The 15,557-nt window shown below is 43.1% G+C and overlaps 1 protein-coding gene across 3 annotated transcripts; it reads left to right on the top strand.

Moving 5' to 3' along the window:
* The first annotated feature begins 1,925 nt into the window (after nucleotides 1-1,925).
* DENND10 (DENN domain containing 10) lies at nucleotides 1,926-12,294 on the top strand. Of its 3 annotated transcripts, none has more exons than XM_071564001.1 (9): nucleotides 1,926-2,052; nucleotides 3,284-3,480; nucleotides 4,658-4,737; nucleotides 6,377-6,525; nucleotides 6,703-6,814; nucleotides 7,199-7,299; nucleotides 8,452-8,559; nucleotides 8,842-8,936; nucleotides 9,604-12,294. In XM_071564001.1, the coding sequence occupies exons 1-9, from the start codon at nucleotides 2,025-2,027 to the stop codon at nucleotides 9,778-9,780; spliced, it is 1,047 nt and encodes a 348-aa protein (XP_071420102.1). In that variant the 5' UTR covers nucleotides 1,926-2,024; the 3' UTR covers nucleotides 9,781-12,294. The 3 variants fall into 3 exon arrangements, with proteins under 3 accessions (XP_071420102.1, XP_071420101.1, XP_071420103.1); XM_071564000.1 differs by lacking the exon at nucleotides 1,926-2,052 and adding an exon at nucleotides 2,230-2,298; XM_071564002.1 differs by lacking the exon at nucleotides 1,926-2,052 and adding an exon at nucleotides 2,673-2,684.
* Nucleotides 12,295-15,557: the final 3,263 nt, after the last annotated feature.

The raw sequence follows: 15,557 nt of genomic DNA, 5'->3' as shown, positions 1-15,557 counted from the left end.
TCGAGTCTTCCTCCAAGGGGAGGAAGTGAGTGAGTGGCAGGTGGTCTGGAATGTTTCAGTGGGAACATTAAATCGGGGAATTCCATTCCTAAACTGTGTGTAAAGGTTGTGAGTTATACACAAACTCCTATAGCAGCAGCAACAAAAGCAGTAGAATAGCAGCAATCAGAAAGGGTGTGCTTTTCAGCAGGAGTGCTCACCTCTGCAGCCAAATCACCAGTGGCATCCTGACCGTCTCTGTGGCCCTCTGCAGACCCAACTGTCTTGCAGTGGTTTCTTAATATACCTCAGTATGACTTTTTTAAAAATATGTAGGTAGGTGGAGAAGCAGCCTGTTTATCATGACTAAATGCAGCCTGTCCTTGGCTTTTCAATTTCTGTTTTAGTAAGTTTTGTTCTATATAGGTATTGCTGGGTTTCTTTTCTCATGCTGTTCACATTAACCATCTTGCACAGCCACCAAAATTCTTCATAATACAACACATTTAAAAAATTACTTTTAATATTGGCTTGTAATAACAGTTTACTGCTAGACAGAATAATAGTCAAAAAGAAGAATAAGAAAGACAGTCACTGTATGGAAGCTTTAGCACCCTCAGTGTGTCCATGTAACATTGACACATTTCCATTCTACTGCATAAGCCTGCGTTCTAGCTTTTAAAAAGGAGGAAGAAAACCCCCCAGCTTTGCTTTTACAGACTCTCTTCACTTGGGATTTTCTCCATGTCCTGGTGTCCTTGGCACCTCAGTGAGATCCAGTGCTTGTTGTGCACAGTGTTCTCTGTCAGGTCACACTATTGGTTTACATGACAGTATTTTAGTACAGTCTGCATTAGAGTCATCACTAAGCTATTTATAGTGCTGAACTATCTTCATAAAATTAATTAAATGAACAATGCTTTTCTTGTCTTCATAAAATTGATGTAAAAGTCTGTCAGGTGACTACCAGAGACACCCCCCCCAGGTTTGGGTGGTACCTTCCCATATCTGCAGGCTGCCTGTGCCAGTGTCACTGGAGCCAGTGCCTGTCCTAAGTCCTTGCAGCAGGACCTGTGTCCTGATGGGGGACTGCAGTTGTGCTGCCTGGTATTTATCACTGGGTTAGAGCAGCATTGGCTGTTGGGGAGCCCACTCCACTTTTTTGTGTCTCTGAAGTTCCTGAAAACCTTCCAAGCTGGGCTCAAGGTGATTTTGTGTCAGGAGCAGCTGTTATGGTCTGACTCTTCATGTCTCTTCCTACATGGTAGCATAGTATATTAAATGTCTGTGCTTTAACTTTATGACTTTATGAAAATCCTATAGTGTATTCTTTAGCCAGGTAGGGACAGGCTTGGCCTCTCTCCCAGAACTGCAGGTTTTCTTCAGCAGCTTCTGATTATCCTCTGGTTATCCCAGGTATTTCAGAAGTTCCTACTCCTAATCAATGGCTGTGCTGTGCCATGGTATTTCTAGAAGCATTTAGGTTAAAAAGACCCTTAAAATCATATCATGAACATTCGGGTACCACTGTTCGCCCAAACTTGGAAATGAGATCTTTCTGTTCTGATGCATGAAGTTACTCAGCAATGGCTGTGCTGCTTCCAAGGGTGTTGTTCCTCCTGGCCATGACTTCAGGAGGTAGCTGCCAGCAGGACCACGTCCTTTTGGGTAACACTTCACATGGACTTAGAGTGAGGTAGCAGGCAAAGGGTAATGGAGATGATGAGGGCACTGGAGCATCTCACTTTCGAAGAAAGGCCGAGGTAGCTGTTCACCCTGAAGAAGACTGAGCAGGAATTCATCAATGTCAGTATCTGCAGGGAGGGTGTCAGAGGATGGACCAGGCTGTGCTCGGTGGTGCCAAGCAACAGGACAAGAGGCAACGGGCCGAAACGAACACAAACGTCCACCAGAATACAAGGCAGAACTTCTTTCCTATGCAGTGACCGAGCCTGGGACAGGCTGCCCAGACAGAGTGTGGAGTCCTCCTCGCTGGAGACACCCAAAAGCCGCCTGAACCCACTCTCGAGTGATACGCTCCGAGGATGTGCTTAAGCGGGGAGGTCGGCCCAGGTGAGCCCCGGTGCTCGCTGCCAACCCCAGCCGTGCGGGATCGTGTGACGCAGACACCGAAACAGGCTGTGTTTTCCCAAGCTCCGTCCCTGCTGCCGGAGCGCGGGCGGGGCCGCACGGGAGGCCGCGGGCGGGGCGGGGCGGGGCGGGGCCGGGCCGGGCCGGGCCGGGCCGGGAGGGCGGAAGGCGGCGGGGCGAAGATGGCAGAGCCGGAGGCGCAGCTGCTGCGGGCCGTGGGGCTGATCGGTGAGGGCTGTGGGGCTGATCGGTCAGGGCCGTGGGGCTGGTCAGTGAGCGCTCTTCGGGCTGGTTGGTGAGGGCCGTGGGGATAATCAGGGCTGTGGGGCTGAGCGGTGAGGGCCGTGGGGCTGGTCAGTGAGGGCTCTTCGGGCTGGTTGGGGAGGGCCGTGGGGATAATCAGGGCTGTGGGGCTGAGCGGTGAGGGCCACGGGGCTGATCAGTCAGGGTCGTGGTGGGGATGATCACAGAGGGCCGTGGGACTGGTCAGTGAGGGCCGTGGGACTGCTCAGAGCCGGGGACATGATCGGTGAGGGCTGGGGGGCTGCTCAGTGAGGGCCCTTCGGGCCGATCAGGGCCATGGGGCTGGTCGGTGAGGGCCGTGGGGCTGATCGGTGAGGGCCCTTCGGGCTGGTTGGTGAGGGCCGTGGGGATGATCAGTGAGGGCCGGGGGACTGGTCGGTCAGGGCTGTGGGGATGGTCCGTGAGGACCCTTCGGGCTGAGCCGTGAGGGCCATGGGGCTGATCAGGGCCGTGGGGGATGATCAGTGAGGGCCGTGGGGCCGATCAGGGCCGGGCCGGGGCGGCCCCGGGTCCCGCCGAGCGCCCCGGGCGGGCGGTGCCGGCCCCGCCTGTTGCAGCCTGAGCTCGGCTCGGGTGTCTCATGTTCGCGCTACGGAATCAGAAATAGGGGAAAAAAACATATATATGCTTGTCCTTCAAAATCTTGCGCTCACTGAATGTGTGTTCAAACTCGCGGTGCTTGTCTGACCTCCCAAGGCAGGTTAAGAGTGGATATTTATTAACATTTAATTAATAAATCCCGTAACAGAAGTGCTGCCCTAGGGCGTAAAACGTAGTGGCAGAGCTGGATGTCTAGGGTCAGAGTAAGGTGGAATTTTAATCTGGTTCTAGGAAACAAACCTGATTAACCCATCGATTTACTTCCTTGCTGCTGTTTGGCATTCTCACAGTGAACATCTTTCCACCATAGAAAAAGACACCAACGGAGATGCTTTGTGGGTTTGGTGTTATCCATCTGTAACAGCTGAACTGAGGACTGTGTTGATGCGAAAGTGCTGCCTTACGGATGAAAACAAAGTGCTTCATACGTTTGTATTTGGCCAGTATAAAAGGTCTTGGTTCTACATCACAACTGTGGAAGTTCAAGATTCTCCAGCCCTGAAAAAGGTAGGACTTGGTGGGGTCTTTCAGTAGAACTCGGGGGAGGTTTCTGCAGAGCCTCCTCTGCCGGTTAAACAGTGTTTTCCCATCGAGGGAAATACAAGAAAGAGAAGGGGTTCAAGGTGTTGTGTGCTCACAGATGCTGCTCTTATACAGGTGTCCAACCAGCCCACACATTTCATTTTTTCCTAAGGCATGTATTGGATGGAACTGCAGAGCGAGTGAGATACTCATTAGCCAGTTCAGATTCTTCCTGTTAATGTGGAAATGCTACCACATGCCATTATTTCTAGTTAATTTGTATTTCATGTTCAGCAATTTGTTTCTCTCTGCAAAGTTTGTTTCATAGTGTCCAAAGTCTTGCTCCTATAGAAGTTGGTGCTTTCTTTTCCCCCAAGAGTTACATGGGTACTTTTTTTCCCACTGCATTGATTACAAGAAGACAGCAAATATAATGGTATTTTCTATCTTTTCCCTGTTATGAAAATCATTGAACTGTTAAGTTTATTGAGTTGTTCGATTTTCATGTTATGTTGTTAAATAGAAAGATAATGTGGTGTTTTTATGTGCTCACAGCAGAATATTTTTTGCTTTTCCTCGCTCCAAGCTTACCTCTCCTATGAACCATAAAGGTATACAAGAAGTAAAATAAAACAAAACAGTGTCCTAATGCTGTCTCCAACAGTGGCAGTGGGAGATGCTATTTGAGGAGGACACGTGAGCCTGGTCATTGTCTGAAGACTTTGTCTCATACTGTCCCAGCTCACAATCATTGGATTAAGGAAGTTAAAGAGTAGTTCTGTTTTTAGCTCTGCTATCTGTGTATTTTTTCCCGTCTCTTTCTAAATATGTTGATGCTGTCTGCCTCCACAGCAACAAATAATGGAATGTCCCTACCTGCTATGGAAAACAAAAAATGCCTTTCTCTTTTTTGGAATAATCTCATAAAATTGGAGGAAAGCATCTCTTGTAGTGTAGGTTAAGCTAAAGGTAGTCTGCATTAGAGCTGAGTCACATCAGAAATCCATTATCCAGCCATCCCTGCACTCAGGAACTTGCAGCTGCTGCTCACTTTTTATTGACCTGCCTTGTCAGTACTGCAGTGAGTTCAATAATGTGACAAAGACTGTTCATGGTGGGCCATGAACTAAGCTCTGTGTGTTTCTGTGCCTGTCACACGCAGGTGACCCACTTCTCCATTGTCCTGATGGCCAAAGACTTCAATCCAGAGAAATACGCTGCCTTCACGAGGATACTCTGCAGGTCTGTGTAGAAGCTGGTTTGAGGGGCTGCTGTGTGCAGGCTTAGACCTTGCCAAAGCAGAAGGTTAAATTTCACTGTGTTAAATTCACTGTGTCAAATTAATTTGCATTTGTTCCAATGATCTGTTGGAAACTCAGTCCTACAAATGGAATCAGATCATATAAACCCTTAATTTGAGCTTGTCTTGTATTCCTGTAATAGGTGTTGGATGAATGTCAGATGTCTGTTGGGTTTTAATATGTGTCTTCTCCAGACACACACTGCCACCTGCACATTCATTTTCTCTGAGAGCATATTTTTTAGAAGTGTAAATATTTGGGAAGAGGTCAATGCTGGACTCAAAGGTCACTGTGTGTATGGTGAACAACTTGCATCTCTCCACAATATCTCTGCTGTAGATGCTTCCTGCAGCTCCTCTGAGCTAAGCACAACCCCTGGGGATGTTTTTGCTTTTCCTCTAGGGACATGGGAGCCCTTTGTCTTGCCCCTCTTCCACCCAGAGTGCCACCTTCTCCTTCACTTGTCCTGTTTACTCACTTTCCTCTGCTTTTCCATTCTTACCATCTCTCTCTGCTTCTTTCTTTGCTTTTGCTTCATTTTCCATATTGGTCCAGTCTCAGTTCTTGATACCAAGAGTATTCCCTGAGATTTTGCAGCTAATTGTATGCAATTGTGAGGTTATTGTATACTTGGGACTTACCATATAGAGTGTAGACTTGGGAATGCCTGCAGGCATTATCAGTTCTGCAGGATACTGAAAAACTGAGATGGTTCTTTTTTGGCAATACATGAAATATTGAGATCTGCTGTGGATTGCTTTAATGCTGATTTATCAGCTAACATTTCCTTTCAAATCCAGACTGGGTTATTCTACACCTGATAATAAGTGAGTGTCAGATGTGATGGAGCTTTGTGCTGTAGCTAACATGGAAAATGGGTAGCTGACAGTTTCAGTGCTATTCCTGAAGTCCCTTAACCTGTAAAATAGGTTACAGTGTCTCACTGCTGCCTGGGAGACAGTTAAAAGTGGATGAGTTCTGTTGATGTGTGGTTTTTTCGTATTGTTTTGGGTTCTTAATGAATATCAAGGACATATTTGTATTTTTCTTTCATCATTTAACAAAGAGTGTCAGAAGATACTCAAGATAAAAAATGGAAAACTAACTAGTCAAATGGTCTGCATATAACAGGAAGTACTGTGGTAGTTGCTGTTTCATAGGGCAAGTACCTTTCAATTCTGCAAAGAATCCTTAGTCTGGAACATGCCTACAACTTTGGGGTGTTTTTCTATCTTAACCAATGTTGGTTCTTTCATAAAATAGGAAACTGAAACAAGGATACAAGATAGTTTTGTATCTTAAAAGACAGACGTGTTTGTGTGCATGTTGGAAGGCTTCTAGTTTAGTATTTAAAGCCTCAACTTGGTGTCCAAATTAAGAATTCTTGCCAATAATATTGTCGTTTGTGTGCATGTTGGAAGGCTTCTAGTTTAGTATTTAAAGCCTCAACTTGGTGTCCAAATTAAGAATTCTTGCCAATAATATTGTCATTTGTGATGCTGATTTTTAGGTCTTTATCTTTCATATGTCTACTGGTACTGTTTGCAGTTAAAATACCAGACTCTCTTCTTTTCACACAGAATCTACTTGAAGCACGGAAGTCCAGTTAAAATGATGGAGAGTTACATTGCAGTCCTTACAAAAGGAATCTGCCAAAGTGAAGAAAATGGATCTTTCCTCAGCAAGGATTTCGATGCTCGGAAGGCTTACCTTGCTGGTTCCATCAAAGGTTAATTACTGCCAGCAGTCTCTGTTCTGGTTTCTTTCCTACAATATGAAGTGCAATCTAATTTTCACGTGTGCTTCAAGTAACAGTTCTATCCTGTGCTGTTGTTATTTATCTTCCTCAAAAAGTATTATGCCAGCATGTATATCTTCTGTAAAGTTGTTTCCCTCTCTTTTCTAGATATAGTGTCTCAGTTTGGAATGGAAACAGTTATCTTGTATACAGCACTGATGTTAAAGAAGAGAATTGTAGTGTACCATCCTAGAATAGAAGCTATCCAGGAGTTCACCAGGTCAGTTCCTTCCTTCCCACCCATCCCCAGAAGTCCAACCAATTTTGAACTTTCACTGACAGAATATATTAAGGGAGAGATAATTACACTAAGAATGAGAGAATATTTTAAGGAACAAAATCTTTTTTAATCTATTCATTGAAATTCTGCTAAGTCTCTCTTAAAGCTTTTGCTGTATGTTCCTCAACTCAGAGAAATCTAATGGTGGAATGATCAGTAAATTCTGCTTGTACTGACAGCAGAAATCTCTATAATTCATACATATGCCCCCCAAGTGAGACCTGGTCATAATCATTCCTTCTCATGGTGTGCATTTCACCCTGTGAAACTTCAGTTAGCGTAAGTGAGTCTGCCGTGTCTCAAGTTCCACTCTGATCTCCCTAGGACGTTGCCTGCTTTAGTGTGGCATCGACAAGACTGGTCAATTCTTCATTCATATGTGCATCTAAATGAGGAGGAAGTGGAAGCCTTAAAAGCCTGCACAGGTACTGATAATTTATTAATCAAAAATATAAAGAAAATTTAATTCCACTTTCTCTTGCTGCAAGGTCTTGCAGCAGTGCACTTTGGAGGGAAAAAATTGTTATTTTGCTATTAATGCTATTGTTCAAAGTAAAAAAAACAGCATCATTTTCTTTAGGAAAGACAAATCAACTAAACAAGGATGTGGGAAGATAACTAGTTAATCTGGTGGGTTTCGGTGGGTCCACATCAGTCTATCCCTACTCACTGATGCAAAGCAGCCTTGAGACTTTTTTGGTGTTGTGATCTGAGGGACTGAGTCGTCCTGTTGCACAGGAGCAGCTCACTTTAGATAAACTACATTTTTTTCTGACTCCTACACATCACTAGTAAATGAATTTTGGGGTTTTTTTGAGTTCCTGAGTCTTAAGTCCCAGGTTTTTACTTTGATGCCAGTGAGGTGTCTGGCTCCTGAGCACAGGTAGACTTTACTGGGTATTCAGGAGTTTGGTCTGTGACACACTGCTCTGTGTGTGTAGAGTTTAATGTGTAATCCAGGAAGAGGCCCTTGGTTTATGCAAAGTTGAGCATGACACATCATGTGGCCATTGAGGCTCCTCTAGGCAGAATAGTGAGCAAGAAGACTACTCATCCTCAACATTTCTACTGTGTGCTTTTTTCAGCTCACTAAACATCTTCCATGGAGAAAAAATGCTCTAAGTTTGCTCACCTGGTGTGCTATAAATCTGCTGGGTTTATTCCTCTGTTCCAATTTAATCCTGACTTTGTGACAAAGGGCTCCAGAGCAGAGATTTTTTTTTCAATGAGAAAGTTCAGTGGCCTATTCATTTGCAAAAGAGTAATTTTAGTAGCAAAATTAGGAAGACAGTTTAAAATTCCAAATTGATAACCTTACAATGCTGCATGTAGTATCAGTGGTTCATTCATGTTCAAGGCAATTTTAGAAGTGGATTTTTAAGCTCCTTGGAAATGAGGCATCTGCTTAACGTGCTTGTTGAATGACTGATACTATCAAGAGTGCAACCTCCTGGATCCAATGAGTATTGTCAAATACAGACACAACAGAGTTTAGGACTGGTTTTCCACAATATCTTGGTTTTGATTTGATTTTTGTTTTTATGAAGATCCTAATCTTGCTAAATTCTGCTCTCCAGGTTACATTGCTGGATTTACAGATTCCGAAGTGAACAGTAGACCAGACCTCTATGATGTGTATGTGAATTTGGCAGACAGTGAGATTACTGTTTCCCCTGTAGTAAAAGGTTGGTTGCTGTTTATATTTTGGATTTAAAAGCCTTTTATGAGTTTATAGTAATAGCTGAACTTCACTGTAGGTCAAGCCATCTTGATCCTTCTCCATTCAGGTTCTGAAAAGTTGAATATGTGAGTGTCTGTCTTTTAGTTTGGTTGCAACCCTGCCTTTACCAGTAGATCTTAAATGGCAGTCATGAAAAGACTCCTCAATTTGGCTGGTTATTCATACACTTTTCTAGGTATCACAGAAAAGGTGATTTTATGCAAATGTGTTTTTCTTTCTTACACAGAGGCAATGACAATGGGAAAACTTCACAAAGAAATTGGACAGCTAATTGTTCAGTCTGCAGAAGATCCAGATAAATCAGACAGCCAAGTCATTAAGGTTACTATTTTATTTTTCAATCTAGCTAACTTACTTCTATTGCAAAATCTTGGCAGAAGGAGGGAGCAGAAGAAAGATTGTCCCTGGGAATCAGTCAGGCTCTTCTACCCTCTGCCTTTTTTACAAATGAGAATTTTTTTCATCATACAGATTTAAAAGGATAACTTGATTTGTATTATCTCTTGGATACCTACATTGCTGAAGAAACTTCACAAATTCTATCGATTTTAAGACTGGTTTCCCAGTTTTATTCCACAAGGCATGGATTTTCTCAATGCTTTGTCAATAGTATTGTCAATACCTTCAAAAAGTCCTGCTGAGTTATGGCTTCTCAGCTATAAAGCCTGATTTCTATCAGGATGGCTTTTCTCACTTCCTCCCCTATCTAATACATTATTAGACATTTCACAACTGAGTGACTGAGTCACAGAGCTCAGTAAGGCCAGGAGAGGAGCCTGTGGAGTGGCTGTGCTCCCTTTATCCAACATCACACCAGAGCAAGCTGAACTGGAGCAAGTTTGCCTGAGAATAAATGAGATTTTTAGTTTAAATGAGCTATTTATCATTATGCTTTTTTTCTGTATTAGTTATTTTTTAATAAATATGCATGAAAACATTATAATACCTAGTACTATATTCATCATTGCTTGTTTTTCTGTTCCTCAAGGACATTTCTCTGAAGACAAAAGAAATCTTGGCTATTTTAGCCTCGCTGACTGAAGTGTCCGATGGCAATGAAAAACCAACGCTTAACTCTGAGGCCCTGAAACAAAAGCGGTTTCCACCAGCCACAGAAAACTTTCTTTTTCATTTAGCAGCTGCTGAACAAATGCTCAAAATCTGATTGTGATGCACTGCAGTGTTATGGACCAATTCAGAAATAGTGTCTCTGCCATACAGATAGATATACCTGGTATTTTATATGGAAAAATTAAAGGTATAACAGTGAATGTCATAGTTACCATGATGCAATGCAGAATATTGGAGCTTGACTGGGAAGGTATGGAGACATTTTTGGGAACATTCCTAGTGTTGTTACCCTTCCCCAACTCTGTATATATGTCTCCTGTATTTCATACCACAACATGAGTGTATATACAAGTAGCATGGGTCTATATGGTCAGGCTAGGCCAAACATTGCAACAGTGGCTGTTTGTCCTGCATGTTCCAGATGTTGGACAGCTTTGACTTGTCTTCCTGGGGTCTGGAACACACTGCAGCACATGTGCTGTAAAACCAGCACAGCTTGGATGTGTTAATCTCTGCACAGGGATATACTAAACATGCAGCTGGTCTGAGTGCTCCTTCTGGGCTTCCAGGTGTGCCAGCCTGTCAGATGCTGCTCTTGCTCTGGACTGCCTGGTACCTGGAAATTCCAAATAAATGGACAAGTTCTCTTCTTTCTACTTGAAAGTGTCTAGGTGTGAAGAAAGGATGTCTGGGAAAATCTGATGTAGTAGCCTTAGTACATAAAGAAAGGGGTATTTTGAAGCCCCAGTGCAAATTGAGCACCAGTTTTCAGCTCTTGCCTTAGAGGTTTTCCCCCCTTTCATTCTTTCTCACACAGGGATACGAGTACAGGATTACTTGTTTAAAGTGGGGCTTCCCTGGGGGGTCAGGGACAAGTTCTGCTTTACAGCTGGAGTCATTTAAGAAGTTGTTGGGGTTCTCAGCTGAGAAGAGACCTTGTCATTCATTCCTGATCCACATGACAGAAAATCAGATGAGTTAAAGCCTTATGGACCAGGAATGTTCAAACAGCCAAGTACCACAGGCAGAGAAACAGCTTCTTAAACTACTGGACCTGTAACACAGGTACTATCTGGTGGTGCTTTGTGTAAACTAAATAGAGATGGAAACTTTTGAAGTAGTAGTAAAAACTGGGAAAGAGTTTAGAGAAAATTAAAATTTGCCTACTTGTTTGGTTGCACAGCCATAACTCAAAGAGATTTCTTTTTTTCTTTTTCACTGAGCAGCCTGAAACTAATTGCTTTGTAATCTTCTGAGAAGAATTTAGAGTCTTTGTAGGGAAATGCTCTGAGCCAAACAATCTGTATTTGTTCAGAAATGTCCACAACAAATCAGCCAGTTCTGCAGTAGCACTTTGTTATAAGAAAAAAATAACCTTTTTCCTGGCCTTTGTACAAATAGGCTGTAGCTTGTGGTTTTACATAGAGATTTTATACTTATGATTAAATCTTTAGTAACAAATATTTATATTGTTAAGTATTTGGATGTTTGCTATTCTGAAACTGATAAAGTTCATCAATAACTATTTACAAGCAATATTGGTTGGAAAAAAAGGTTGTCCTTTTGGTATGTATCATATGTTAAGGAAATTATTTTAGAATGTGATTGAGGAATGTGGCATCTGTGTATAAAATGGATAGTTATTACAGTTAGGAAATGAAAGTGCTTCAGAACAACCCCCTATTTTCAGGGGTGTAAAATTCTACTTTAAACACTTAGTCTGAAGTTTAAATTCTGAACACAGTAGCATGTACTTTTTTTTTTAACTTCTGAGAAAAATATTTCAACTGCCTTTGTTTACCTGTAAGTGCTCTACAGCTTTTTTCCACCCATTTGCCCCTTAATGTTTTTTGTTAATGATTCTCTAATATTGCTGCTTCTGTTTTGGGACATTTAAAACAGTCAGAATAGCAGAACTGCAAAACTATGCTGAAAATTCCATTCAGGACCTACCTTAAAGTCCATTAAAACTGAAGTCTTTTACCAAGAAAAAAATGGATCTGCTTCAGCCACCTGTCTTAAAGCCACAGGGTAAGTGAGAAGAAATTCTCATAGTTTCTTATTAACAAAAAGCCTTAAGGTGTATCTAGAGACAACCACAAGAAAGCAGAGAAGCTCAGTTGCAAACTAAACATTGAATGCCTGTTTTGCTTTCTGTTTTGGAAACACTTAAGTTGAAAATCTTGGTGTTGTATTAGATCTTCTCTTCTGACGTTTGTGTGACACAGGTGAAACACAATTTTGCACTCAAGGAGCCGGATTGATCGCATGCTTATGGCTATTAAAAACTCCTGAACAGTCTACCCTTTAATTTATGTAGAATTATTCTTGAATAGTTGTGACCATGGCGTCACGGGCCTTAGCTCTCAGTTTTGCAATACTGGGATTGAGCTGCAGCTTTGTGTTTAGGTTGGAAATGTACTGCTACATGTTCAAACACTTTTGTCATCTGCTGATTTTATTGTCAGCACTGCACAAGATGTATTTCTCTCTCTCATCTTCAGTGCTTTCAAAGGATTGTCCTAATGTTCTTGCATTTACCTAATGACTTTTGGCACTGTTTATTCTCAAAATGGTTTAAAATAAAATAGAAAAATCTGCAAGGTCAGGACAGGGATGAGTTTCAGCTTATTTCTCACTTCCCTTTCTCTCGGCTGAGTATAAGCAGACTGTGCATGCAGTTGCTGGGTCTGCAGTCAGATGACATCATTTCTTCCTCCTAGAAGCAAAGACCCTGTAAAATGATATTTTTATTCATGCCTTTCTGTTCTTGGATAAATATAAAATGGTGAATGGCTCCTGTGGTATAACATCTCCACTATGTTTGCAGAAATTCGAAGGTAGGTAGTGAACAGAGGCTTGTAAAGGGGAGCAGGATCAACACTCAGTCCCTTCAGTGAGACTTGGCTGAGTAAATTGGGTTACTTGCTTTAATGCTTTCATCCCTGGGGTTTAAGTCCTTGGTATGAGCTGCCCTGCCGTTCCCCTACAGGCAAGTGTGGGGGAGAATGTTCGGATTGAGAGTAATACAGTGCTTTGTAACCTGGAAAAACTTGACACAGGACATCTGGCAGCATCCATCTTAAAAGTTCTGTCTGCTTCTGCTTTTAACCTCTGACTGCCACTGAAATGGCTACTGAGGATTTGTTCATAGCATGTTGTGAGTTGTCAATTGAAGCAGTGACATTTCTAGATAAAATCAAGCCGTAAAACTCAGTGTAGGAATGTCACAGCTGCCTCACACTGCCATACTCCCTTCCATAGGGTGTAAGGAAGCAGTTCACCCTTCCCTAGGCAGCTGTCTGGCTGGAGTCTGAGTCAGAGGGATCTTTGGTGAGGTGAGGTCATTCTTTGATGTGAGACTCAGGAGGAGACACCAAAGACTGGGCAACAGCTCCTTCCCAGTGACACTGCAGCACGTGGCATGGTGCTTGCTGTCTTGATGTGGAAGGAGATGCAGAGCAAGGCTCTCTCCGTGCCTGCATCCTTCCTTCCTCCACCCAGGGCCTGTGTGGAAAAGTAGCATGGCTGTGTTACAGGCCTGGGGGTAAAACAGGGACACGGCTCCAGCTGGGAAAGGCTCTGATCTCAGTATTTCTTAATATGGGAGTGGTTGATTTATTGTTGATTTATTTTTTTAAGCTACATTAAAGGGACCTGGAAGCCTCATTGTATACTCCTAAATTTCAAGAAGACAAGCTGAGTGGGTGGGGCACAGATAGCACATTGTGCATATTGAGACTTAAAGAGTTTTCCTTGAAGCCAAAAGCTTCCATCTGTTGTCATTCACCACACCTTAAACTGGTTCCACCACTCATGCAGTCACTTAACATAAGGGTCAGCACTAAGGCAGGAGACAGACCTGCCCTGGGCTGGTATGTTGTTAATCTGTTCCAGGTTACAAAGGGAAAGGTTTCCTGTAGTTGCTGAATCTCCTCCCAGATCCCTCAAACATGATGCTTTGCTGCTTGTCCCACTCTTATTCCCCTCACTTGTACCTCTGGACTACCAGGGATTTCCAGTCTCAGTGACTTCAGTTCAAGACTGAGGATGCCAGGGCCTTTTTAGCAATGTGTTTTCCCTGGCCTGATTTGGGAAGCAGCTGAATCACCCAGGCTGACAATTTAAATGGCAGGCGCTTGCCCTCCTCTTCTGGAAAATTCTGGTTAGGGCAACAGAAACATTTATGAGAATGGAGGAAAGAGATATTTAATATTCCTGAGGGAGCTGTGTTTAATATGGCAAATTCCAATTCAAGTATTCAGTAAGAAGCTGGTAGAGTTTGAGAATGGGCAGCTGTAATAACAGACACTGTTACCAGACCTATTCCAGAAGCCTTACTCATGGAGTTGTAATGACATCAATTTGCTTAAAACATCCAAGTGTGGTGCCAGTGGATTTATAGCTTGTCTAGTTACCATGACAATTCAAAGTTCACCAATATATTACCTTCCATTTGTTGGCTTTGCTCTAGTGTTACATTTTGTTTTTTTTTCTTGTTCCCACCATGGTTCATGTAACTAGCATTTACTTTAGCCAATCTTAGATTATGTTTAGGAAAGATGTGGAGAGAGGTGCTAGTGCTAATTAATGTTTACTGAGAGTGGAATTAGACCCCATCTGCATTTGCCTTTGGTATGTGACTGAAATAGGATTAGTAGAGAAACAGGGGCTTAGAGAATTTAACTGTAGGATTTTAGCTGTGCCTCCACTGTTATTAGTCTTGGAAGGAGACAAAACACTGCACTGGGAGAGTCAGGCTGAGAATTAAGCCTGTTCCACCTGAGCCTGTGGTACCTAAAAAGAGCAAGGCAAGCCTCCTCCTCAGTGTCCCCCCCAGCTCAGGAGAGCTGAGGCTGATGTGATCTGGCCATCTTGTGCCTCCTTTTGGCTGCTGTCACAGATAGAAACACGGTATGGTTTGGGTTGGGAGGGACCTTAAAGATATCTAGTTCCAACCCCCTGCCACAGGCAGGTGACATTTGGCTCAGCAGACCCTATGGTCTGACACAGTGACCCTGATGGGATTTACTGAAGAACACAACCCACAGAGGAAAGGCTAAGTGAGCCCTGTGGACTTCAATGGGTGGAAATGATCCTTTACCCTTAAAAATGTACTACAGTCCTCCATTGGAGTAGCACAAACTCTTTGACCCTCTTAGGTTTGGCAACTTACAGGCAGTATCCATATGGTCTTCCTAGAATAGCCTTACACCATGCTGCTCCCCTCAAGTTCCAGGTCCTTGGGATGTGCTGTTGCTCCCCTGTGCTCTTTCCCTGCAGCAAGTTTTTAGAGAAAGGCTCAAAAAAGGCAGAACTCACACAAGAAACTAAACTCAACCCCCAACTTCCTGCTTTTGTTCAGTGCCAAAAGCACAGCAGGAATCCTTTTCCTGCAACAGACCAGCCCTGCTATTTTTCCTTACTTTATTCTCTGCTGCTGTCTTCCTGTAGGATAGATTGGATTGGGAAACCATTGCTTCCCTCATACTGTGGAAAGGATTCTCATCCTCCAGCAACAGGAGAGCAGTGACCCGTGTATTGCACTGTAAGGACATTAAATTATGGCAGGGTTTGGAGGCTTCACTTGTGATAATCACTTTCACAGAAAAAAATTTTACATTATTTAGTGCATCTCCATACTTGTCATGCAGAGCTGTAGCAGCACCTCACCTAAGGAGAGGCAGGGGTCAGAGAAGAAATGGCTCAAAGATCACTGCAGGGTCTCCTGCCACACTTATGGAGCTTCTTTCCACCTTGTTCCTTCGGGAGAAGGTATGACAGATTTTGTGGCACATCAGCAAACCACTTCTCCATGTGGTATTTACCATGTTTTTACATCTGGTAATTGAAAGCTCTTTCTGCAGCTAT

This window comes from Pithys albifrons, chromosome 9, assembly GCF_047495875.1.
Source record: "Pithys albifrons albifrons isolate INPA30051 chromosome 9, PitAlb_v1, whole genome shotgun sequence".
NCBI classification, from domain to species: domain Eukaryota; kingdom Metazoa; phylum Chordata; class Aves; order Passeriformes; family Thamnophilidae; genus Pithys; species Pithys albifrons.
Note: the sequence above shows the minus strand (reverse complement) of the source record. Positions and strands in the feature narration are given on the sequence as shown.

What these genes read in the sequence shown, in the direction of transcription:
- DENND10 (XM_071564000.1), top strand. Translation starts at nt 2,253, where the DNA reads ATGGCAGAGCCGGAGGCGCAGCTGCTGCGGGCCGTGGGGCTGATCG. An exon ending in GCGGGCCGTGGGGCTGATCG is followed by an intron (nt 2,299 to 3,283) that starts GTGAGGGCTGTG and finishes TTTCCACCATAG; the next exon opens with AAAAAGACACCAACGGAGAT. An exon ending in TTCACGAGGATACTCTGCAG is followed by an intron (nt 4,738 to 6,376) that starts GTCTGTGTAGAA and finishes CTTTTCACACAG; the next exon opens with AATCTACTTGAAGCACGGAA.